This window comes from Durio zibethinus, chromosome 26 (assembly GCF_047325235.1).
Source record: "Durio zibethinus cultivar Kanyao isolate XHJ-2024 chromosome 26, ASM4732523v1, whole genome shotgun sequence".
In the NCBI taxonomy this organism is placed as follows: Eukaryota; Viridiplantae; Streptophyta; class Magnoliopsida; order Malvales; family Malvaceae; genus Durio; species Durio zibethinus.
Window position 1 is genome coordinate 3,842,057 of NC_143187.1, and position 24,614 is coordinate 3,866,670.

A 24,614-nucleotide genomic window follows, 5' to 3' on the forward strand; every position below is an offset into this window, starting at 1 on the left:
TTTTACTTCAACAAGCCATGAACTAAATCAAAATCATTCTCAACGAACCCAGAAGAAGTGATTCCATTTTTTTCATCAAGTCCGAGTGGAGACCAAAGGTCTTGAGCTACCAATCCAGCAGTACAACTCAAAAGACAAAGAAATATAGTTAATTTTTCGTGCTCGTTCCAAGCTTGAAGTACCATTTGTACAAATAAGAATACCTTTCGTTATATGATTTCCGTTTCATATAAATAAATATAGGATCTATGAGGTAATTATTTAAAAGTATATTTTGTACAACAATCCTTCCTATCTGATAAAAAAAGATCCCGTGACCTTGGATCGGTCTTACCCGAGATCGCAAAGTCCAAATTTATATATAAAGAGTATATCTAATTGTATTAATGTTTAAAATTGATTTCTTCTGTGTAATAAATTGATAGGACCTCATCGATAAGTGCTACAAAATTTTATGCATTGAAACCCATGTTTGTGGATCCGAATCCATTAGTATGGAATTTTTTTTTTCCCAAGTGAAATCCCCTATGATGGAGTGAAAAGATGTTTTGGTCCTCATGGAATAAAACATTTTTGTATCTTAATACATGTATTTAATTTAGTCACACTTCACTCAATCTCATTTTTCATGAAAAAATATACTTATTCCAATTCGATCTTGATTTAAAAAAAAAATTTTGATTAGATTTTTTACAAATTTATTTAAATAAAAAATAAACAAAAAAAGAAAAAAATATATATGGTGTCACATTAACCTCTTATGTGAAGGTGAAATAAAAATAAATAGATTTTATATAATATATAGATGAATGCACGAATTCTATTTTGATTATTTATAAATATAATATTTTTATCTTAAAAAACATTGAAAAAAACCTTTTAAAAAACCTGATATAAAGCATATCTCACTTTTCAAGAATAAAATCCCTAAAAAAAATTATAAAATATAAAAATCTTGACAAAAGACAAAAAAAAAAAAAGTGACATGGCTTAAATTTTGATCATGTATCATTCATATGTACATGATCAAAAATTTTAAGTTATAGATGAGAAAAACAAACCTTTGACTTTATAAATTTGAAATTATGTTTGAATTAAGAAAAGGCCAGAAAAAAAAAAGTAAAGTTGGGGAAAGAGTAAACTTTTCCTTTATTTTGGATATTATTTATTTTAAAATAAAAAAAAAGAAACTTGAGCTTTCTCTTTTCCTTTAAATACTTCATTTTTTAATTATCTTAAAATAAAAGAAATAAAAGTTTTTAGAATATAAAATAACATTTATATCATTATTATTTTTTAAATTTTTTAAAAAATACATTATAATTCTAACAAATAATATTAATATTATATTTTATCACGCCAAATTACTCTACTTTTCAGTCTCCTATCCAACAGGGGCTGCTTTCAACTTTTTTTTTCCATAAATTTTTTTAGGTATTTCAAATGATTACTGCACATGTTGTTGAAATAACTTACTTCAAGCTTTCGCTATGCCCGGAAATTGATGGCTAGTAAGCCTACTGCTCTGCTTTACCGAAATGAAAAATAGTTTGTGCACGCAAAGCCGAGCTGATAAGATATAGGGATGGGTAAAGAATGCGAAGGGTAGTTTTTTTTTTTTTTTATATTATATTAATTTTCATATACATATTTAATGGATATATCAAATTTATTTTTATTTTTATTTTTATTTTCGTGAATGTTTAATTCGTTTAGATAATTTTTATATTGAAAGTTTTTTCAAAAAATTAAAAATAAAATTTATTTTTTTATATTTTTATTTTTATCTTATATATTTAGATTTTTTTATAAATATATGTTAATATATTTTTTCAATTAAAATATATTTAATTTTAATTAATCTAAAATAATATAAATAATTTATATTATTTAATAAAAAATCTATTTACTAAACATATATATGTAAGATATAAATACAAGATAAATATTATATTATTTATTTTCATATTCGTATTAAATAAAAAATTTAAATCATATCTATCTTTATTTTTTTATTTATAATGTAATACTTATTTTTATATCTATTTAGATAAAAGATCAAATTTTTTATTAAATATGAATGAAATTAACACCTCTAACAAGACACCAAACTAATGTGGGTTTGATCACCGGACAATAAAAATGAAACATGCTAATTGTATATATTAGAGTAAAGAGTTCCTACTTTATACTTTTTACGTTCTAAATTGTTTGGACAATATTAACTTTAATGGAGTTTTAAAAAAAAAAGATTTGATTTTAATATATTGATTATTAAAATTAATTTTTTTTATAAAATTAAAGTTTCATAACTTTTAATGTCAAAAAGTATAAAATATCATAAAAAATTAATTTTAAAATATAAAAATAAGAGTTTTAAATATTTTAAAAAATTATATAATTTTGATATATCTAAAAAATAAAGATAAACAAAAAAAAAAGAGATAAAAAGAGTCAATAATGATTGTTTTTTAATTTTATGCCAAAATAGAAAATTGTTATATAATTTATTTTTTAATTAATTTTTTAATATTTTAAAAATATGTATCATTTTGTTAATTTTATTTATAAAGTTTAATAACTCAAGGATGAGATAATTTCTTTGCAATAAACACCACTTGACTTGCCCTTTTGTGCTATTGGCCTACTGTGGTATCTTAGCCAGTGGGGTTTATAAATTTTATACCTTTAATCTCATTGAGGCTAGCTCAAGCTATAATCTAACTATCCTACTGAGATCATTATTCAAAGGGTTAGGTTCAAGCCGCCAAGGTGAATTTGTGAGCTAGCAATTTTTTAAAATATTTAAAGTTGTTGAGATTTAAATTTAAATTATTAAAATTAATTGTTTAATATTTTATCTACGAATATAATTGACTTTTGCAATATGATATTATATATATATATACATAAATAATTTTGTTACATAGACATTTATATAAACAATTCTCTTAAATATCACATAAGATAGTTTAACAAATAATAGTTTTTTTTAATTATAAATTAAATAATTATAAATTTATTTAAATATCAAAATTAGTCAAATTATAATTGAAAATCAAATTAATTTATATATATTCTAAAATTAAAAATATGAAATATGAATTTTATTTTTTTAATAAATAGTTTTAATTGTTTACCAAATAACTTTATTTAAAATTTTATTTAATTATCAAAATCTTTCAAACATATTTAAAATTTACAAAAATTAAGTTTATCCAAACCTTTCAATAATCTTTTTTATCTTGATTTAAAAATTTTGATTTAAATTTTATCTTTTTAAAAATTGTGAGATATTAAAAATTCAAATAATTTTATGTAAAATTTTAAAAATTCAAAAAAATTTCATTTTAAATCTTTAAATAATAAAATTATCAAAATGATTATATTCATTTAAACTCTAATTATCAAATTTATATTTCAAATAAATGCAAAAATTTTAATATTATCTTTATCACTTATTATATCTATTTTAAATTTTAAAAAATTAATTTAAAAATTATCTATTTAATCCTAATTACCACTAAAAAATTATTCTATAAATTTAAGATTACAAATATAATGTGTTAAACATTAATTTTTTATATATTTTTTGTAACTTTTTTCTAATGTATATTCTATTACTATTGTAATTTTTTTATTTATAAAATTTTTCTAAGATATATTTTATTGTTATTACAGTTTTATTCTTATGAAAAATAATTTTTTTTAAATTTATTTTTGACATATTTTCTAACATTTTTCATATTTTGTATAATAATTTAGTCAATATTATTAAAGTGAAAGTATGTTAATACTTTTTTATTATTTAAATTATCATTCAATAATATATATTTTTATTTTTTAAAATACATAATTCATTTTTAATTGATATAATTTTATAAGTGTATAAATATTATTTTAAACATAAATATTCAAAGGAAATACATAATTTTTTTAGTGTTTTCAAAAAGTTTATTTTTTAATAACAAATTAATATATATATAAATTTTATATATATTATGAGTTTTAAAGATTTGAATATAATTTTGAAAAGAAACTAAAATATATATTTATATAAAATAAATAAAATTATTTCGTGCATTGTACGTGTTATAATTTTATTTTATCTAAAATAAAATTCATATTTTCCTAAGATTTTCACTATTAGTGTTTGTAGAAAAGAGTATTAAATCAAACTCTTTGAGTTTAGAGAAGATTCATCCACTTATTATTAAGCTAAATGCTCGGATATATGATATTTTTTAATATATAAATATATGTTTTTTTTAATATATAAATATATGATTTTTTTATACAAAAATTTATGTATGAACTAATAAGATATTGGTTTAATGGCAAGAAAGAGATACTAAAACCTTTAGATTTTAAGTTTAAGTTTCGATACCTATGGATTTAATTATTCAGTTGCATTTTAATTGATCAGTTGATTATTCAATGATTATAATTTAATTATGATATGAAAATTAATTATTTAATTAATTATATAGATATAATATTTGATTATAATTGTAATTTAAAAATATATATTCATACACAATAAAACTTTATTGTTATTAAATAACTATTTTATATATATATATATATTGAAGGCAGTTTGATTGGTTTGAATGTTGGATACAAAAAGTCGTAAGCCATTTTTCAAGTGGAGCTGATGTTAAGTAACAAAGTATGGAACAAATTCCCATCTTAATCTTACTTTACATTCATGACATGTTCTTAGGCATTTCTGTGCTAGATTCGTCTGCCAAAAAAGTGATGAGTCTGTTGGAAGCCTAATTTCACTCTCACATTTAAATTTCAAAACGAAGGTCTCACTTAAATATTATATTTTTATCTCAATTATATAAAGAAAAAGATGATTTACTTTTTCTTTCTTTCAATTATTAAAGGTAATGGTCCACGTTAATATGTTGAATCCCACCATTCATACAGTAAAGCTAAGTATACCAATTCATGAATAAAAGAAAAAACTTAAATGAACCTTTGAATTTGAATTAAATTGGTTCAATTAATTTAATCGATTGATCTAATATAAATAAATTTTAATATTAAATATATTATTATATGTTAAGTAAGTATTAAATATAACTAATAATTAACAAAAAAAAAAGTATTTGGCTTAATGCATGATGTGGTATTTACTATATAATTGAGAGTTTAAAGATTCAAATCCCATTATTTATAAATAAATTTTAAATAATAAAACAATAAAATAAATATAAAACCAATTTAATTATCAATATTTTTTTGAATTAATCTAGTTTTTGTTGGTCCAATAAGTTCGATGAATTTTTTTTTTAAACATTTTATTGGATCAATCACGTCATCCATTTTCAATTTAATTGATTTGCTTGTTGATTTGATTTTTTATTTATTGATGTCAATATTATCTTAGATAACATTTTATATTAAGAGCATGATTAATTATCTTTATAATTATATATATATTTTAATATATAAATAAAATATAATAATTATTTTATTTTATTCTCTTATATATTAAATACAATTATAAATTATTTTTTTATTCGATTTTGTTATTATAAAAAAGAATATATACAATCTTCTCTACACCTTGTTGTCACTAAATTTAAAAATATGTTTAACAAATTATCAATCATAAAATAAAATAAAGTTATATGAGTTTGGACGAATAAAAAAATTGTATTTGATAATTTGGGCAGAGCCATGTAAGGCCCAACGACGCTTGGTTGAGAACAAAAAAAATTAATTTTTTATTTAGTTTATTTATTATTAAAATTAATATTAATTTTGTCAATTATTATTTTACAATAAAAAGAGTATTTTTAACAATAAATATTTTAAAAATTAGATTGATAGTTAAATGATAATTTAATTTGTTTACATCGAAAGAATATTTAAATGTATTGGTAACAAAATTATTTATAACGTTATCATAATATATAATATTATAATTGTGTTTAAAATTTTTAATTTAATATATTTAAATTAAATATTCACAAAATTTTTTTTTTTTAGTTTCTCATTGCCCGATAAAATTTAAAAACTCTTTATCACTTAACAAAAAAATAAATAAAAAACAAGGGTAGTACAAGTTAAAATTCACTGGTTGCAACATTTCCTTACTCGGCGTGGACACGCGGACAAGCAGACACAGCCAGCAAAATTTTGTCTGTAAAGCATGTGAACACAAACATGGCGTCATTGTTTCTTTTCTGATTAAGTCATTTTCTATGTCAGAAGCGGGGCCCACTCAGTCCACATTCCTTTCTGTTCCCACCGAATCATAAAAAAAAAAAAAAAACCAACCTCTTTTCAGCTTCTACCCTGTTTCAAACCTCAAGCAAAAATAAAAAATTAAAAACCTTGATTTTATGACCGGAGATTCTCTCCGGCGATGTCTACTCCACCATCTCCATCACCGACGTGGCCGCCTTCCTCTTCCGACACTACTTCTCCTCCTTCCCCTTTGCCGCCAACTATAGATTCTTCCGCCCCTTTGTCGCCTCCGCTTCTGGTAGCTGCTTCTCCTAATGGTACGTTTGTAGATACGCCGCAGCCGACGCCCAGCGGGGGCTTGCCGCGTGGAACGTTAGCGGGGCTTATAGTAGGGGTAGTGTTGGGGGCGTTAATTATGCTGATCGGAGTGGGTATCTTCGTAATTTTTTATAAGAGGAGGAAGAAGAAGCTTGCACACAAATACTCTCTGGATTCTCCTTCTCCAGTGCCTAAAGGTCAGTGGAAAATAATTTTTTTTTAATTCATTAAATAAGTGCTAGACCTTAATATAGGTATTAGCACTCCTTAATTTATTTTTTTAATGATGGCATTTTATTAATTCGATTTTTGAAGTGTCGTTTATTGCAGTTTGCTTAAAAAATTTTCAGTTTTTTTTTATATTATTTTTATGAATTCTAGGTTTATTATTTTATAGTTTTTGTTTTGTTCTTGTATTATTATTCAATCATGTGAAAACTATGTTGGTCTACATTCAGTCAATTTTGCGCTATCTATTTATATATTTGTTTCTTAGTGTTTTGGATATATTAAAAATTTTTTTAAACAAGTTTTTTGGTTTAGTACATTGAGTCTTGAGTTTCTTGTTAAGTATTTTATGGTTCTTATTTATTTGGGTTTGCTTTGAAACGTTGATTTTTCTTTGTTCATTGGTTTAACTTGTATCTGGGAGACTACATTTATGGGCTAGATTTGCAATGTTGATGGTATGCCGTATTTTTTTTTTTCAGAGTTAACATGAATAAATTGACAGAGAATACCTAAAGAATGCGGCTAGAACGAGTTACCTTTATTAAGGTTTTAAAGTTGTCATGAATTTGTAAGCTATTTTACTAATTTGTTGATTAAGTGTGGTATCAGTTTTATTGTTCTTATCATTGTGGTGATTTCCCAACGTTTTCATACTAATTTGCATATTTAAACAACAATAACAACACGCTAAGCTTTATGTCCTATACTCTGGGGTTGCTATATGAAAAACCAAATAAGAGAATCAAGTTATGTTATAGTTTGAATTTTCTTGCGTCACTCATTTCTTTCAACAACCACCATTTCATCTGATTCCTTAACTATCATATCATTTTTTATTCCTTGCATCCATTTTTTTCATCTAATTTGCATATTTAAACCATTTAAAAAAATGAGATTTATCATGTTCAATGTATATGGTTTTATTATGTCTCTCATTTTCTCTCAAAAGCCAGGCATACATAGACATGCACGTCCACACATGCTATAAGAACATACATGTGTGCATGCATGTGTAAGTACACGCACACGCACATGCACAGCTTCTAGGGAAAGGGAGTGGTCAACCGGTACTGACACTCTTGCAATTTTTGTCCATGGTGATATAAAAAGTAGCTACTAGTAATATGGAAGTTCGTTTCTGGTTAGTAACAAATAACATATTGAAGGTTTTTTAAGTGCCTGTCTTTTGATTCCGTTAAATGCATTCTTCTGTTTCATTCTTGTATGATATGTTTTGGTGGGACAATTATCTGCTTTCTAATTATTGTCTATGTGGAATAACAGAAACCAATGGTCCAATGTTCTAAAATTTAAAGAATTTACACTGATTCTTGCATGCTTGTTATACATCCAGTTGACCATCGGCATTGGCAGCAGAATGCTCCTCAAGTTAGTGTTCTGCCAAAACCTACTCCTCCACCAGGAATCACACCACATCTTCACCAGTCACCAGTGAATTGTTATGCCTCTGCTGAACCTCCTTCAAAAAGTACTAGTTTGGGCTCTGAGAGACCGTCAAATCCATTACCTTCCCCAGGAATGGCCATAGGACATTCCTTGGGCACATTTACTTATGAAGATTTAGCACTGGCAACAGATAATTTCTCTGATCCTAACCTCATTGGTCAAGGAGGTTTTGGTTATGTCCACAAGGGAGTGCTAAAAAATGGGAAAGTAGTTGCAATTAAGCAGTTAAAAGCTGGAAGTGGACAGGGTGAGCGTGAATTTCAAGCAGAGGTTGACATCATTAGCCATGTGCATCACAGACATCTCGTTTCACTAGTTGGATACTGCATTATTGGAGACAAGAGGTTGCTTGTTTATGAGTTTGTTCCAAACAACACATTAGAATTTCATTTACATGGTGAGTCATTTTGGTGGTTAATCCTCTTCCTTCCCACCCCACCCACCTCACCGGCTGCAAGAAAATGACCATTGACCAGCCAAAAAAAAAAAAAAAAGAAGAAAGTGAACATTGTGTTGCCAATCATAATTTTGTTTCTTCTTTTTTCAACTACTTGCTTGTTCTACTGATATCATTTATCTTTTGAAAATTTTGCAAAGATTGCTAACTCATGTTCCTGGTATCTTTCTTTTCCTTCTATCTGGGTGCTTTAAGGGACTTTGAAGATCTTAATTCAAATGATTTTTGATACCATGTTCTGGGTCCAAGTCTGTCAGTCATGAAATATTAGACTTTTTGAAATGGTGAAAATGCAATAAATTTAGCATATATGGAGGTGGAAAATTATACCGCATTTTTCTAGCTTGGTTCAGGATTGTGCATAGCAACAGCAGTAACAAATGATGTTCTCGTATGTATTTGGTTCTTAGTAATGAGTAATACTTGATAAAGCCTTTGGAAAATTCATAACTTAAGCTTTAAAAGAGTGAAAAAGTTGAAAAATACAGTAACATACTCTTGCAGAAGAAAAAAATTTAAGAATTTAAGAACAATAATGATTGTGCAGTTCTTTCATATGATGGATGATAAATAGATAAGTCATATAGTATTATGCGAAACAAAAAGCGTTTATTTTCTTTGTATAATCTGATACTAACTGGTTCTTGAACATGCATAGTGAAGTATCAAATTGAGATCACAACTTAGATTGAGGATGTATAGCTGTATGTGCATATTTTAACTATGATACTTTGGTTTGAACTAGATGAAAATTAACATGCAGGAAAAGAGAGGCCAGTTATGAACTGGTCAACCAGAATGAAAATTGCTCTAGATGCAGCCAGAGGATTGGCATATTTGCATGAGGACTGTAAGGATTCTTTACACATCTAGTTTACTTTGTGAGGTTTAAGCACTTTCCAGTTTCTAGTCTCACAGTTTCTACTTTTTCCTCCTAAACATAAATATATAATCAGGTCAGCCCAAGATCATACATCGTGATATCAAGGCAGCTAACATTCTTCTTGATAATAGCTTTGAGGCTAAGGTACGATTTCAGTTTTTCAAATTGAAGGCTATTATTTCATAGCTGCAGGATTGGTTTATCCCTTTGCCTTCTGAGGCTGAGAACAAACAAAAGTTCATATATGTTTCTCAATGTTATGTCAGCTCTTTGGATGTCTCGTGGAAAAAAATAAAACTGTTGATTTAGTTTTTTCATGACTCTTCAATGAGCAAATTGTCCTTTAGATTGGAATGCTGAATAGAAAATGAATTTGATTATGAGAGTTTTTAAATATTACCTTATCTCAAATTTGATGAAAACTTGTTCTCAATGTATGCTCTAAAGAAAATTTCTTTTTGATTTGAATGACCCAAGTTCCGTATATCTTTCTGAATGCAAGTGTCTCACCTTTTTTCTCAGGTTGCAGATTTTGGACTTGCAAAGTATTCTTTAGATACTGATACTCATGTCTCTACGCGAGTAATGGGAACTTTTGGGTAATATATGTATTTTCACTTATTTCCCCATAGCATTTGATATTGTTGCAAAATTCAATAAGTTATGGCTTACCCCATGCCATCTTGCAGTAGATTTTCTTTTTTATCTATAGTCTGTAAAATTCATATGTACATCCCCTCTGACAAGAATGTACACATGCAGTTACATGGCTCCAGAGTATGCCTCCAGCGGGAAGCTTACAGGGAAGTCAGATGTTTTCTCCTTTGGGGTTGTGCTTCTGGAGTTGATTACTGGACGCCGTCCTGTTGATAAGTCTCAGCCATTCTTTGATGACAGCTTAGTTGATTGGGTCTGTAACTCCATTTTAATGTGAATATATAATCTAGCCAATCATGGAATATCGCCAGTTTTAGTTGATTTCTTAGTGTTAAAAGGGCGATCTTATATTCTTTTCAAATGTTCATAACCAAAGGTTTAGGCCCCCACCAGGACATGGACATGCAAATGGCCTTCCATCCCCTTGTTTCAAATCCTCATGTATTAGTGCCTGACTGGCATGGGATGAATAACTGATCCTTTTATTGAATTCTAGGCAAGGCCTTTACTCTCACAAGCTTTGGTACATAGAAATTTTGAAGCATTTGTGGATCCAAGGTTGCACAAGGGCTATGACTCCAGTGAAATGACTCGTATGGTTGCTTGTGCTGCAGCCTGTGTTCGTCATTCAGCAAGGAATCGCCCACGGATGAGCCAGGTTCTTTGACTAAGTGCTTAATATTAAGTTCTAGTCTTTAATCAACACTTCTCATTTTATCAATTAGATAAATGTTTTAGAGTTGAATGGTCAGTGTTTTTGAAGCATGGTAACATGTTGCCATTTACAAAAGTTAATAGTTGGTATTTATTGTTGTTTGATAACATAATTTAAACTCTAGATAGATTTTGACCCTTTACGGATGTTTTTGCCTTTTAATTTATAGCATCTACATGTTCGAAATGAATGTCAATTTGACAATTCATGACCCTGGACTGAATGCTGGCATGTAACCACTTTTCTGTCACTCAACGAAGCAGATAGTTCGAGCTCTGGAAGGAAATATTTCTCTGGATGATTTGAATGAGGGAATCACACCTGGGCACAGCACAGTGTTCGGTTCCTATGAAAGTTCTGATTACAGTTCAACCCAATACAGGGAAGAAATGAAGAAGTTCAGGAAGGTGGCACTGGAAAGCCAAGAGCTTGGTAGCAGTGAATACAGTGCGGTCACCAGTGAATATGGTGTTAATCCATCTAGCTCCAGCAGTGAAGGCCAACATCCTACCCAGGTGATGGAAAAGTCCAAAGCGGATAAAGAAACCAAAGATGTGATCGGAAGTTTGTAGCAATCTATTGCAAAATTGCTTGGAAAACAGTAAATTCTTGTCTCCCAGCTGTATTCATTATCGCCTCATTTCCAACTTGGGAGAACCACTTGTAAAGCAAATTTGAGATTTGTTTTGAGGTCCATTCCTCCCCTCACCCAAGTCTTTGGTTTTTCTCTGCTATCCAAAAATGTCAGCCAAGCCAAGGTAGACTGATAGCAATAGTGAAATCAAGATTTGGTTTAAGGGATTGGGTGGATTTTGTGAATTCCACTGAAAATGCATCGATTTTTAATATTATTTGCTTGTTTAGAGTTATCAAGCCTGTATTGCCTGTATATATTTGACGTAGTAATACTCTCACCGCAACAGTGTATCAAATATCTATAGAGAAGCTTCAATGAATTTCAACGTGTTTCTTTTTTTTTTTTTTATTTGATAAGTTGTATTTCATTATCTAATGTAGCGGAAAAACTGCAAACAAAAATCAATACAAAGTGTTGCAACAGTGCTTTTTGGTGTTAAAAAAATTAGGTGAGAGAAGATTTCTTCGTTACATAATCAGGATAGACTGGATGTTTCACCACACCATTAGTCATGCAAATCTTGAACCGTAGCTTATTATCTTATACTTTATACGTTGGCTTTACAATTTTTAAATTTCATTTTAATTTCTCAAAATATGATTCAAATATGTATAAAGTAATTTAAATTAAAATTTTATTTCAATTGATTTATTTTTTTAACTTTAAGAGATGACATCTAATAAATTTAAAATTTAAAATTTAATATTTATAATTTTTTTCTTATTTTTAGACTTAAAACCTCATTTTTACTAAAGTAATTTTATAAGCAATTTTATAAAGTTATTGCGTGTCCAACAATTTTTACTTAACTTCATAAATTATATCTAATGAACTAGTTATAATTATATAAATTTAAAATTTTATTCATATAATATATTTTTTAATAGTGATTTATTGATGTAACATTGAAAATTTAATTTAAATGATTATGATTTAAATTTAAATAATTTTAAATTATTTATTCTTTATTTGTACTTAAGTCACCATAGTTACTTTTAATTAATTAGTAGCATTTACTTGTACTTAAACCAAAGTTACCGATAATTACCAAAGAATAAATACGATACCAAAAATTTTAAAAAATATATAAATTAATCCAATAAAAATGAAATGATTGATAAAAAATATAAAAATATATTTTTATATCTCAAAATTAAAATTTAATAATCATAAATTTTTATTATTTTTTCAATTAATTAAATCATTTGACATCAATTTTCATCATTGTTAGAAAAAATGATTAATTATTTTTGTCCAATCAAAAATTTAATTGAATAAAAATAAATATTTAAAAATTAAATTAAATAACAAAAATATTTAAAAATTTAACTAATTCAAAATAAAAATTTTAAAATTTGATTAATTATATTAATGTTAAAAATTAAACGGTTATTGAATTTTTATTTGAAAATTTTTCATCCTTTGCCTAAAAACCAACTGCAAATTCAACATATACACATGGGCATTTTTGTAATATTTTAACAGCTAATCTCTTTTCTGTCATTTGACTGCTTGGGTGGCTGAAAACAATATCAATTTCCTTTTCTGGCAAAACAAAACAAATTAATCAACCATCCAAAATTTCCCTTCTCTGATATTTTCTCTCGAAATCAAAGATTGTAAAAGAAAATTTGTTTAATTTAATAAAATCCCACAATTTTTTACAATTATTAAAAACAATAATTATAAAATTCTCAAATCCGATCCCATGGCTTCTCGTCGCCGTGTGCTTCTAAAGGTCATAATTCTCGGTGACAGCGGGTAATCTTTATGATCTTTTTTCTTTTTTTTTTTTTCTCTTACTCTAATTTTCTATCTTTGTCTCCTTAGAATTGAAAATTTTGTTGTTTTTCTCATTTTAATTACAATTATTTGCCTTTTTTTGGCTAACATGCATTTTCTTTTGATCTTTGTATTTTTTTCTAGGGTTGGGAAGACATCTCTGATGAATCAGTAAGCTTTGAAACTTAAAACCTGAATTTTTATTTTTTCCTTTTAATTATTGAATTTTGGACATTCAATTGCTGGTTCTGATGTTTTAATTATTGTTAATTTTGTTGGAATTAGGTATGTTAATCGTAAATTTAGTAATCAGTATAAAGCGACGATAGGAGCCGATTTTTTGACAAAAGAGGTTCAATTTGAAGATAAATTGTTCACATTGCAGGTAAAAAATTGTTCATTTTCTAATGAAAAGTTTATTTTTATTTCTTTGATTTGCAGATTATCTAACTGTTTGGAACGGCATTTAGTTTCAGCTGTCCCACATGATGATATGATAGTGCAGTGTGAATTTTTGCATCTGTATAAGTTTACATTTCTTAGTACTCTTTTTTCTCTTTGTGTGCATAGATATGGGATACTGCAGGGCAGGAAAGGTTTCAAAGTTTAGGTGTGGCTTTCTACCGTGGCGCTGATTGCTGTGTACTAGTGTATGATGTGAATGTCATGAAGTCCTTTGATAATCTTAACAACTGGCGCGAAGAGTTTCTGATTCAGGTAATATTCTATTGAATGACATGTAGAATATCTTAATTTGAAGAATGACTAATGTTTTTTTTTTTTGGTTGAATGTTCAGGCCAGCCCATCTGACCCTGAAAACTTTCCATTTGTTGTGTTGGGAAACAAGGTTGATGTTGATGGTGGCAATAGTCGAGTGGTAAGATGTCTTCCACCCTCTTTACCTGCCTTTCTCCCCTCCGTTTGTACCCAAAGCTTTCTTAGTGTTTTATGGTAGTACGTGGGAGTGTGTGGGTTTTCTGATGGTGTAAAAATGAGGTTATTATTTCTGGTTTAGGTTTCCGAAAAGAAAGCAAAGGCTTGGTGTGCTTCAAAAGGAAACATACCATACTTTGAGACCTCTGCAAAAGAAGGATTCAATGTTGATGCAGCATTTGAGTGCATAGCCAAAAATGCTCTCAAGAATGAACCTGAAGAAGAAATGTAAGTATCAGTGTGTCTGAATAGTTTACTTGTTTTCTTAATCATGTGCTTATTGTTACTAAGAGATGTTGGATGGTGGAAGCAAAATTTGCATAAATCAATGATGTTATACAAGAAATAACAAATAGATAACTAATAAAATGTTTATGCTGGTGTGTCAATATTCAAAGAAATAATATAAAGGGTTAATGTCATATTTGGCCCTTATATTTTACAAAAATTTTTCAATGTGCTATCTGTACTTTTAAAATGTGTAATGTGGTACATGTACTATCATTTCTGTGTGATAATGTGTTACCCTGAGAGCTTTGATTTTTTTGCATGAGATTCTTTTAGTATCTTTTATTAGGTGGATCATGGGATCATGTCAAAGTTGAATAACAGATTGAGCCTTTTATAGTTCAAAAGCTAATATGCTGGAGACAGGAGTTCTTTTAATGGTCACCATGAATGCCTCTGGAATTTGCTTTATGCCTTGTGTCTGTCTGTCTGTGATCGAATTGTTCTTAGCTTTGTAAAATGTAATTCCAATATGTGTGTGTGTGTGTGTGTGTGTGATTCTATGGAATGTTTTATAGAAAGCCTTATGAATGTACAAATTATATTGGATATCCACATTCTTCACGGATTGCTAATTGTCTGTGTTCAATTCTTGTTTTGTTGATGACCAAAGATACCTTCCTGAAACTATTGATGTTGCTGGTGGAGGACGGCCACAGAGATCGACAGGGTGTGAATGTTAAATGAGTTGTTGGATATGACTGTTTTTGCCAGAGTGCAAAAACATCTGCCATAGATTTCTGGTTTCTATCAGTTAATGGTGCAGGTTCTGACAATTACTAATAAACTAGGGATGATAACACTCCTATAAGGTTCGATTTTTGTATCAGTAAGTTGGTTAAAAAAGAAAAGTTGAGGTGATCCTCCTCTTGTTGATTTCTTTTTATTTACAACAATTGATTGTTCATTAATCGTCCTGTTAGAAAGTAATTATACCATGGTTCCTACTTCCCATGTCATTATCACCGATATTCTATTATTCTGTAATAAAATATGGAGTCTCTGTTGTAATCCTTTTGTCCTTTTTTCTTGGGTACCCATGTACAAGCTTTTGATGGATAACCTTGAATTGTTGTCAGGCAAATTACTTGCACTTTCAAGGCCAGAGAGATTCGAATTTAGTTCAATTATATGGATGGGTTAGAGTTAGATCCCTAATAATGCCTTTAAATTTAACTTGATTAGTACTTGTATTCATGGGCAATATCTGTAGAATTATATACGGTTCACTTTGAAGTTGAAAGTGGAGATCCCAAATGATTCTTCTGATTATTAAGACAGTAATGGGTTAAAGTCTAATCTTGACCCTTTCAATCAGCTGAAAGTTACGGTCATCTCAGGTGTTAAATTGAACCTCTGCATGGGCATGGCCATGACACATGCCACTTAACAGCAAGTTTGGACTTTTACTGTAGGCCGACAAAAAGAAATTTCCAGGCATTTTGTGGGCAATGGCATCTATCGCTATCCACTTTCCCATGTCAGCTTCAGACAGAATTCCAATTTGGAACTTCCTATTGTTCCTGTCTCGCTGAATTATCCAATCAAGACTTTTCTTCTCTTTTAATTAGAGGATCAGGGTTCTCAAACATTTTGGAGAATCGATAGGAGCTACGAGAGGACGAGGATCCATGGGGTTACTAGAGAAGATCCTCCCACCGCGCCTGGAGGACGCGGGGCTCGAGGACTGCGCTCTTCCTCCAGATTCCATACACGAGGCCTTCCGCAAAGCCGCCTCTGCTGTCAAGTCACGTGCGGCTACCTTCTTCCACTCTGATGGTGAAGATGAGGTTGGAACCGCATGCGTCGACTACCCATTCCCCGACAACGGTAAGTGCTCCTCCGATATTCTTGATTCGCTGCTGTGTCCGGACATGTCTGATGTCGTAGTGGTAGGAGGGTCTCCAGACCCTGCCTCAGTCTCGGGGAAGGCTGCGTGAAGGGAAAGGAAGGGGGCAGGGAGTTGGTGGAAGGTAACGACATGGTGGTTGTAGGTGGTGATGGTGTAGAGGCGGTGGATGGGAAGGGTTGTCTAGATGATGAGTTGAAGGGTTTGAAGATTGGAGAGAGGGAAAAAGAAGAATGAAAATGAGGAGGATGATGAGAGGAGGGGAAAGGAAAAACCAACTCTGGTTACGGGTTTTGTGTAAGATCCCTTCTTGATGCTTAATGTAGCTCCTGTCTGTACAAATTTTCTTTTTCCTTTTTGAATAATTTAAGGGTGTGGCCAAAAAATAAAACTTTAAGGGTGATGGGAAAACATCCACAAATCTCATTGAACATGAAAGGATGTCATCAACGGTAGTTTTAATTGACATCCACAATAGCTTTAATTTGCCAATTGAGAATTCCTTCAGCATCATTAATCTGTTGCACCACTTCAAGGTTGTTCGATTCCACCCATAGATTACTCCATCTCTTTCGAGTACTGCTAGATGACAAGTCTAATAGCCAGTGCTTAAGCGGTCTCAGTTGAACTTCTGAAACAACATATATTGAATCCGTCCACGACTTGATCCCAGGAGTCTCTAAAAACAGCAGCTAGTTCTGCTTTGTTGGTTTTTCATGTAAATGAGGCATAACAATTAACTTTGACAATCATGAGAGGAGGTTTCTGCCAAATAATACTGCCTAAATCTTGAGCTTGTGCAGGGCCTGGTATCATTAATTGAATTATAAGCTTCCTCAAATTCTCCATACCCTTCAGCAGCTTGCCTCCAAACTTGACTTGGGTCTTCCTTTATCCCTTCGAAAATGGATTTGTTCCTAGCTTTTCAAAGGTTCCAACTAAAGATAGCAATCAAACTTCTGGAACTCAAATATCCAAAATGGCGAAAGTTAGCACATACTTCCTTCAACAACCGAAAGAAACCAACAAAATCACTCCCTACTCGGGAACTAGCTCAGAGTACTGGCTCCCCTAGCAGCTGATAATAAAAAGAGACAATGCTCAATTGATTTATTTTCAAGCTCGCAACTTGGACGTAAGGGAGAAAGCATGGAGACGTTTAAAAAGGTTTGTCTTGAACAGGGGATTGCTATGAGGCGATAAAGGCATTAGCGATGTAGTTGTGAGCTTTGAAGGCACCACTCCAGATGGTTTCTCAGGGGTGTTCGCCCACCTTTATTGGGAGATTGTAGGGGATTGGGTGATTCAAGCAACAAAGGACTTCTTTGCCACTCGTCGGCTGGCGTAAGAAACAAATTTAACCCACGTAGTTTTTATCCCCGAAGTTGCCAAACCTGACGAGGTGTCCCAAAGCAGACCAATTAGCCTATTTAATTTTATTTACAAGGTTATCTCGAGACTTTGGTTAACAGATTGGAAGGGATTCTTCCTGATGTTATTTGCCCGGAGCAGTATGCATTTGTTCCTTCTAGGCAAATTTTCGATAATTTTATTGTGGGCTGTAGGCCATGAGGCTTTTCATCAACTGAGAATCAAAAGAAGCAAGAAGGATTTTGAATTGTGGGTTGAATGTTTATACAAGTTTAAGGGTTTAATTAGACAAAAATATTACTTTAAAGATTTTCTTGGAAAAAAGGTTTTTTTTTTTTAGTATTCTAGTCTTATATTTATTACTACATAATAAGACTTGGAAAAATAATAATTTCTTCTTTTTTTAAGAAGGAAAAACAATAATTTTATTTTTCAAAATAGAAAAAAATAATTTTAGAGTAGCAATTAAAAGTAAAATGGAATTTAAGATTCTCACAACAATTTTCGATGAATTCAGCAAATAATAGTAGTCATTGCCACACTTTTTTCTCAGTTACACCAGCTGACTGAAGTAAATAATTTATGTTACCAAAATGGTGTTAAAATAAGGGGGCTATTAAACCTGACCCTTCATTCCAAACAATGCAAGCTTTTCGCATTGATGAGAAGAGGGGAAAGGAAAAACCAATTCTGGTTGAGGGTTTTGTGTAAGATCCTTCTTCTTGATGCTTAATGTAGCTCCTGTCTGTACAAATTTTCTTTTTCTTTTTTGAATAATTTAAGGGTGTGGCAAAAAATAAAACTTTAAGGGTGATGGGAAAACAACTTTTTGATATTCACAAATCTCACTGAACATGAAGGGATGTAATCAACAGTAGCTTTAATTGACATCCACAATAGCTTTAATTTGCCAATTGAGAATTCCTTCAGCATCATTAATCTGTTGCACCACTTCAAGGTTGTTCGATTCCACCCATAGATTACTCCATCTCTTTCGAATACTGAGATGACAGGGAAGTCTAATAGCCAGTGCTTAAGCGGCCTCAGTTGAACTTCCGAAACAACATATATTGACTCCATCCACGACTTCATCCCTGGAGTCTCCAAAAACAGCAGCTTGTTCTGCTTTGTTGGTTTTGCAGGTAAATCAGGCATCACAATTAATTTTGACGGTCATGAGAGGAGGTTTCTGCCAAATGATACTGCCTAAATCTTGAGCTTGTGCAGGACCTGCTATCATTAATTGAATTAGAAGCTCCCTCAAATTCTCCGTACTTATTAGCAGCTTGCCTCCAAACTTGACTTGGGTCTTCCTTAATCCCTACGAAAATGGATCTCTTCCTAGCTTTTCAAAGGTTCCAACTAAAGATAGCAATCAAACTTCTGGAACTGAAATTTCCAAAATGGGGAAAGGTAGCACATACTTCCTTCAACCACCGAAAGAAACCAACAAATCACTCCCTACTTGGGAACTAGCTAAGAGTACTGGCTCCCCTAGTAGCTGATAATAAAAACAGACAATGCTCAATTGATTTATTTTCAAGCTTGCAACTTGGACGTAAGGGAGAAAGCATGGAGACGTTTAAAAACGTTGTCTTGAACAGGGGATTGCTATGGGGCGACAAAGGCAGCAGCGATTTAGTTGGGAGCTTTGAAGGCACCACTCCAGATGGTTTCTCAGGGTTGTTCCCCCACCTTTATTGTGAGATTGTAGGGGATTTGGTGATTCAAGCAACAAAGGACTTCTTTGCCACTCATTACCTTAGTTTTGATCCCCGAAGTTACCAAACCTGAAAAGGTGTCCCAATGCTGACCAATTAGCCTATTTAATTTTATTTACAAGGTTATCTCGAAGACTTTGGTTAACATATTGAAAGGGATTCTTCCTGATATTATTTCCCCGGAGCAGCATGCATTTGTTCCTTCTAGGCAAATTTTCGACAATATTATTGTAGGCTGTAGCCCATGAGGCTTTTCATCAACTGAGAATCAAAAGAAGCAAGAAGGATTTTGAATTGTGGGTTGAAGGTTTATACGAGTTCAAGGGTTTAATTAGACAAAAATATACCTTTCAAGGATTCCTTGGAAAAAAAGCTTTCTTTTTTTAGTATTCTAGTCCTTTATTTATTACTACACAATAAGACTTGGAAAAACAATAATTTATTCTTTTTTAAAGAAGGAAAAAAATAAAATTATTTTTTAAAATAGAAAAACAATAAATTTAGGGTTGCAATTAAAAGTAAAATGAAATTTAAGATTCTCACAACAATGTTCGATGAATTCAGCAAATAATAGTACTCATTGCCACACATTTTTCTCGGTTACACCAGCTGAGTGAAGTGAATAATTTATGGTACCAAAATGGTGTTAAAATAAGGGGGCGATGAAACCTTACTCTTCATTCCAAACAATGCAAACTTTTCGCATGGCGGGGAAACCAGGTGTTAAACTTAGACAGCTTAATGTGATGCACTTGGCAAAGCAATTGTTAGAGCTGAATTCAGTGCATGTTTTCCCATTTTGTTACTTACTTATGGCAGGACCTTTGCCTTTTTTGCGATAAAAAATATTTAGGTCTAACATTTTTGTATTCTGTTTATAGATTGGTAAATTTTTAGTTTTAATAATTGTTAATTTATTGATAAAATACTAATTTCTTAATTTTAGTAAGCAGAATTCAATCTCTCATAATCTCAAATATTATAAAAAAGGGATATTTTAAGGTAGTTTTTTTTGCCACATTCAGTATATGGAATTAATGCTAGGTAATTAAGGTAAGTATATGAATGGTAAATTTTTTTTGGCCACATTATAAGCATAGTAATTAACGCATCCGCATTCAGTATACGGAATTAATGTAAGGTAATTAAGGTAAGTACTTACATGGCAATTTTTTTTTGCCACATTCAGTATGAGCATTGTAATTAATGCATCCATTGAAAAATTTCAAGATACATTCAGTGTATGGAAGAAAATCGTTGATGCATGCTTGTTCAATTTCAGATTCAATGTGTTGAATTGAATATAAAATACCATCAACTGTAGTGTTCCAATTATATCATGAGTAGAAGAACAATGGCGAAGTCTGGGTTCCTGAAGTTTTCCAACTTTTCCTTCATTCTCATGTTTAGCATGTGCTCCCTGTTTGTAGTTGCAAAGGAAGATAGAAAGGCAGGTTTTGTCATTTTTAGCATACAACTGTAGATATAAGAACTGCATATTAGACAGATGACCTGCAAATTAGATTTATATTTTTGTCCACTCTTTATGATCAATAATTAATGTTTACAATGATGAGGATAATGAATTGACTTTTAACATCGTGCTAACGCAGGCCTACATTGTGTACATGGGATCACTTCCTGCAGTAGAACACTTACCAATATCATCTAACCATCTTAGTATGCTTCAAGAAGTTGTTCAGAGCAGGTATTATTTAATCTTTTTTTATTATTTTATTTTTATAGAATTAGCCTTTTCTTGATCCTTTTCATTTTTCAATCTCTTTCTGCCTGTACAGCTCTGTTGCAAATTTTTTAATCAGAAATTATGAAAGGACCTTCAATGGATTTGCTGCCAAGCTCACCAATCAAGAGGCAAAAAAGCTGGCCAGTAAGTGGTGTATAGCCCTTCTATTCTACTAGTTTTATTGGAGGAATGGTCTTAAGTTCTAAAGATATGTTATCATGCAGGCATGAAAGGAGTAGTATCTGTTTTTCCAAGTAGAACTCTCCACCTTCTTACAACAAGATCTTGGGATTTTATGGGATTCCATGAGAATTCTAACCACAATCTAGCTGCTGAGAGCGAAGTCATCATTGGTGTCCTTGATACCGGAATCTGGCCAGAGTCAGCTAGCTTTCAAGATGAAGGTTTTGGTCCTCCTCCCAAAAAGTGGAAAGGAGTTTGCAAAGGAGGCAAAAATTTCACCTGCAACAAGTAAATATATTTCTTCCTAAACCATCATTGCATTTCAGGGATTCTATCTTGTCTTAATGTCCACCATCTATATATGTTACTTGATTAAGATGCTGCTAATGACTTCCCTGACAGATTTATATGCTTAAAATTCTTGCAGCAAGATCATTGGAGCTCGATTTTACTCATCATCATCATCATCAAATTCGACAGATGGGACTGCAAGAGATGTTGAGGGTCATGGAAGCCATACTGCGTCTACCGCAGCTGGTAACAAAGTAAAAGATGCTAGTTTCTTTGGACTGGGGCAAGGAACTGCAAGAGGAGCAGTTCCCTCCGCCAGGATTGCTGCATATAAAGTCTGTCATCCAGAAGGGTGTGATTCAATGGATATTTTGGCAGCTTTTGATGATGCCATTGCTGATGGAGTCGATATTATAACGGTTTCACTTGGAGGAGAGTCTGCAGTTGATTTTTACGAAGATACAATTGCGATAGGTGCTTTTCATGCCATGGAGAAAGGAATACTTACCTTAAATTCTGCAGGCAATAATGGTTTATCAGGATTGCAATCAGTATCAAGCGTAGCACCATGGATGGTTTCTGTAGCAGCAAGTAGCACAGATCGCCAGTTCATTGACAAGGTTATTCTTGGGGATGGGGAAAAACTAAATGTATGTATCATAGGCTCGTATGTCTTTATAATTACTATTCCTTTTTTAAATTCCTGATGATTACTAATTGTTTTAAACTACTAATGATTCTGTTTATGTAAATAGGGATTCTCAGTTAATTCCTTCAATCTCAATGGAACAAAGTTCCCCCTGATGTATGGAAAATATGTCTCAAAAAATTGTTCTGAAACCGAGGCCATGTTCGTCAAATTTTACAATTTATTTTAATTTTCCTTTATTTAAAAAAAAAACTAACTAACTCTTTGTTCACTGTCAGGCTGTGTGAAGAGGATTGTCTAGATAGTAGTTTGGTAGAAGGAAAAATTGTGCTATGTGATCAGTTTAAAGGAAGCTTTGAAGCTCATAGAGCCGGCGCAGCCGGATCAATTTTGCTAAATGAAGATTTCAAGAATCTTTCATCTATGGTCTCATTACCTGCAATGGCTTTAAGCAATGACAACTATGATTTTGTCAAATCCTATGTGAAATCGACCAAGTATGGTGCATATATTAAGTAGTATTACTTTAGCAAAATTTTTTTACATGTGCATTGATAGTTTTCAGATGATTTATTTCCCATGTCTTATGATACAGAAAACCTGAAGCAGAAATACTAAAAAGTGAAGTCATCAAAGATTCTGCTGCTCCTGTTGTTGCCATCTTCTCATCCCGGGGTCCAAATTTTATTATACCGGACATTTTGAAGGTAAGAATTTTCGTAACTTGAAAATTCCCTCCAGTTCACAATCATGCTTGGCATTTTGCTTATATTATAGTTTACATGTCAATGCAGCCAGATTTAACTGCTCCAGGGGTCAACATCTTGGCAGCATATTCACCACTAGGTTCACCCTCGAATGATCCTACAGACAAGAGGCAAGTTGAATACAACATAGTGTCTGGAACCTCAATGTCATGCCCTCATGCTGCTGGTATAGCTGCATATGTTAAGACATTCCATTCTGACTGGTCCCCTTCTGCCATCCAATCTGCTCTCATGACTTCTGGTACCTTTTCAAATCATCAATCATTACCATGAAATAGCTTGCTTGATTTGGTTACTTTTTCTTGGTAAACCTTACCAAACATTTTCATTTGTTATTTGTAGCTCGGGCCATGGATCAATCCAAAAATGATGATGGTGAATTTGCTTATGGTTCTGGGCATATTAACCCAATAAAAGCTGTTGATCCTGGGCTAGTATATGAAGCGTTTAAAGAGGACTACATAAAGTTGATGTGCAGCATAGGGTATGCCCCAGATTCAATTAGAGCTATATCAGGAGACAACAGCTCTTGCCCTGAAAGTTCTCAAAATGTACCACCTAAGGATCTCAATTATCCTTCCATGACAGCTTTTGTTCCATCAGAGAAGTCTTTCACTGTTAATTTTCACAGAACAGTAACAAATGTTGGGCTTTCAAACTCTACTTACAGGGCAGAAGTCTCTCCAAGTTCAAGACTTCATGTTAAAGTGGTTCCTGAAGTTCTCTCCTTCAAGTCATTAAAGGAAAAGAAGTCTTTTGATGTAACTGTTACTGGAGAAGGTTTAAATTCATCAGCTATGGTTTCTGCATCCTTGGTCTGGTCGGATGGCAACCACACAGTTAGAAATCCAATTGTCATACACACATTCCGAGGTACAAGAGACTAAGTGTCATCTACAAAAATTAGAGTTGTTCTTATATAATTGTTAGGTTGATCTTTCAACTACAATATATTGTAAGAAAATGATTCCTTTATGAATTTTTATGTTATAAAATTATAATCTTCTCAAATCTTTGGGAACGTTCTACCAATGAAAACTGATTCTCTTTCTTTTTGCCAAAATGGAAAATACAAAGGCAATGAACTAGAAATATAGCTTTTTCTTTCAGAAAAAGAAAAAGTAATGATGATAAATGATAAAGATGGTATTCTTTCAGAAAAAAAAAAACTTTGTTTAGGGTATACTGAGCGTACAAGATTATAAATAGGATTTTTTGTACAAAGAAAATCAAAGTTGGGACAAGGAAATGGGTTACAATGGCTGAGATTTACTTCAAAATTGTTTAACGTCATCTTTTAAAAGTGACTAAATAAATTAATTAAGTTAAATTTTAAATTTAACATTTTCGCTATTTCTTACCCTAAAATTTTCTCTATCAATATGTACCTCCAATCCGATTCCACAAGCAAATTCTTTGGGGGCAAGTTTATCATATATATATAACTTCTTTCCTTCATGTCT

General features: G+C 31.2%; 4 protein-coding genes across 6 annotated transcripts; all 4 read left to right on the forward strand.

The window, feature by feature from the left end:
• Positions 1-6,302: 6,302 nt before the first annotated feature.
• Positions 6,303-11,894, forward strand: LOC111274529 (proline-rich receptor-like protein kinase PERK15). Of its 3 annotated transcripts, none has more exons than XM_022859241.2 (8): positions 6,303-6,719; positions 8,108-8,617; positions 9,441-9,527; positions 9,634-9,704; positions 10,083-10,159; positions 10,323-10,470; positions 10,714-10,875; positions 11,196-11,894. In XM_022859241.2, the coding sequence occupies exons 1-8, from the start codon at positions 6,383-6,385 to the stop codon at positions 11,502-11,504; spliced, it is 1,701 nt and encodes a 566-aa protein (XP_022714976.2). In that variant the 5' UTR covers positions 6,303-6,382; the 3' UTR covers positions 11,505-11,894. The 3 variants fall into 3 exon arrangements, with proteins under 3 accessions (XP_022714976.2, XP_022714978.2, XP_022714977.2); XM_022859243.2 differs by having other exon boundaries at positions 11,102-11,332; XM_022859242.2 differs by lacking the exon at positions 10,714-10,875.
• Positions 11,895-13,103: 1,209 nt separating this feature from the next.
• LOC111274530 (ras-related protein Rab7) lies at positions 13,104-15,584 on the forward strand. Its single transcript, XM_022859246.2, has 7 exons — positions 13,104-13,330; positions 13,496-13,522; positions 13,637-13,736; positions 13,922-14,068; positions 14,149-14,229; positions 14,368-14,513; positions 15,187-15,584. The coding sequence occupies exons 1-7, from the start codon at positions 13,278-13,280 to the stop codon at positions 15,254-15,256; spliced, it is 624 nt and encodes a 207-aa protein (XP_022714981.1). The 5' UTR covers positions 13,104-13,277; the 3' UTR covers positions 15,257-15,584.
• LOC111274531 (uncharacterized) lies at positions 15,511-16,835 on the forward strand. The gene is given in 6 exon segments (XM_089755117.1): positions 15,511-15,712; positions 15,851-15,913; positions 15,989-16,098; positions 16,145-16,496; positions 16,499-16,634; positions 16,636-16,835. Coding segments are annotated over 6 exon segments (951 nt in total). The 3' UTR covers positions 16,724-16,835.
• A 4,283-nt stretch (positions 16,836-21,118) lies between these two features.
• Positions 21,119-24,039, forward strand: LOC111274136 (subtilisin-like protease SBT4.3). The gene is made up of 9 exons (XM_022858777.2): positions 21,119-21,222; positions 21,314-21,405; positions 21,486-21,732; positions 21,872-22,385; positions 22,491-22,585; positions 22,663-22,881; positions 22,980-23,091; positions 23,179-23,392; positions 23,494-24,039. Exons 1-9 carry the CDS (start codon positions 21,143-21,145, stop codon positions 24,036-24,038), a joined length of 2,118 nt encoding a protein of 705 aa, XP_022714512.2. The 5' UTR covers positions 21,119-21,142; the 3' UTR covers position 24,039.
• Positions 24,040-24,614: the final 575 nt, after the last annotated feature.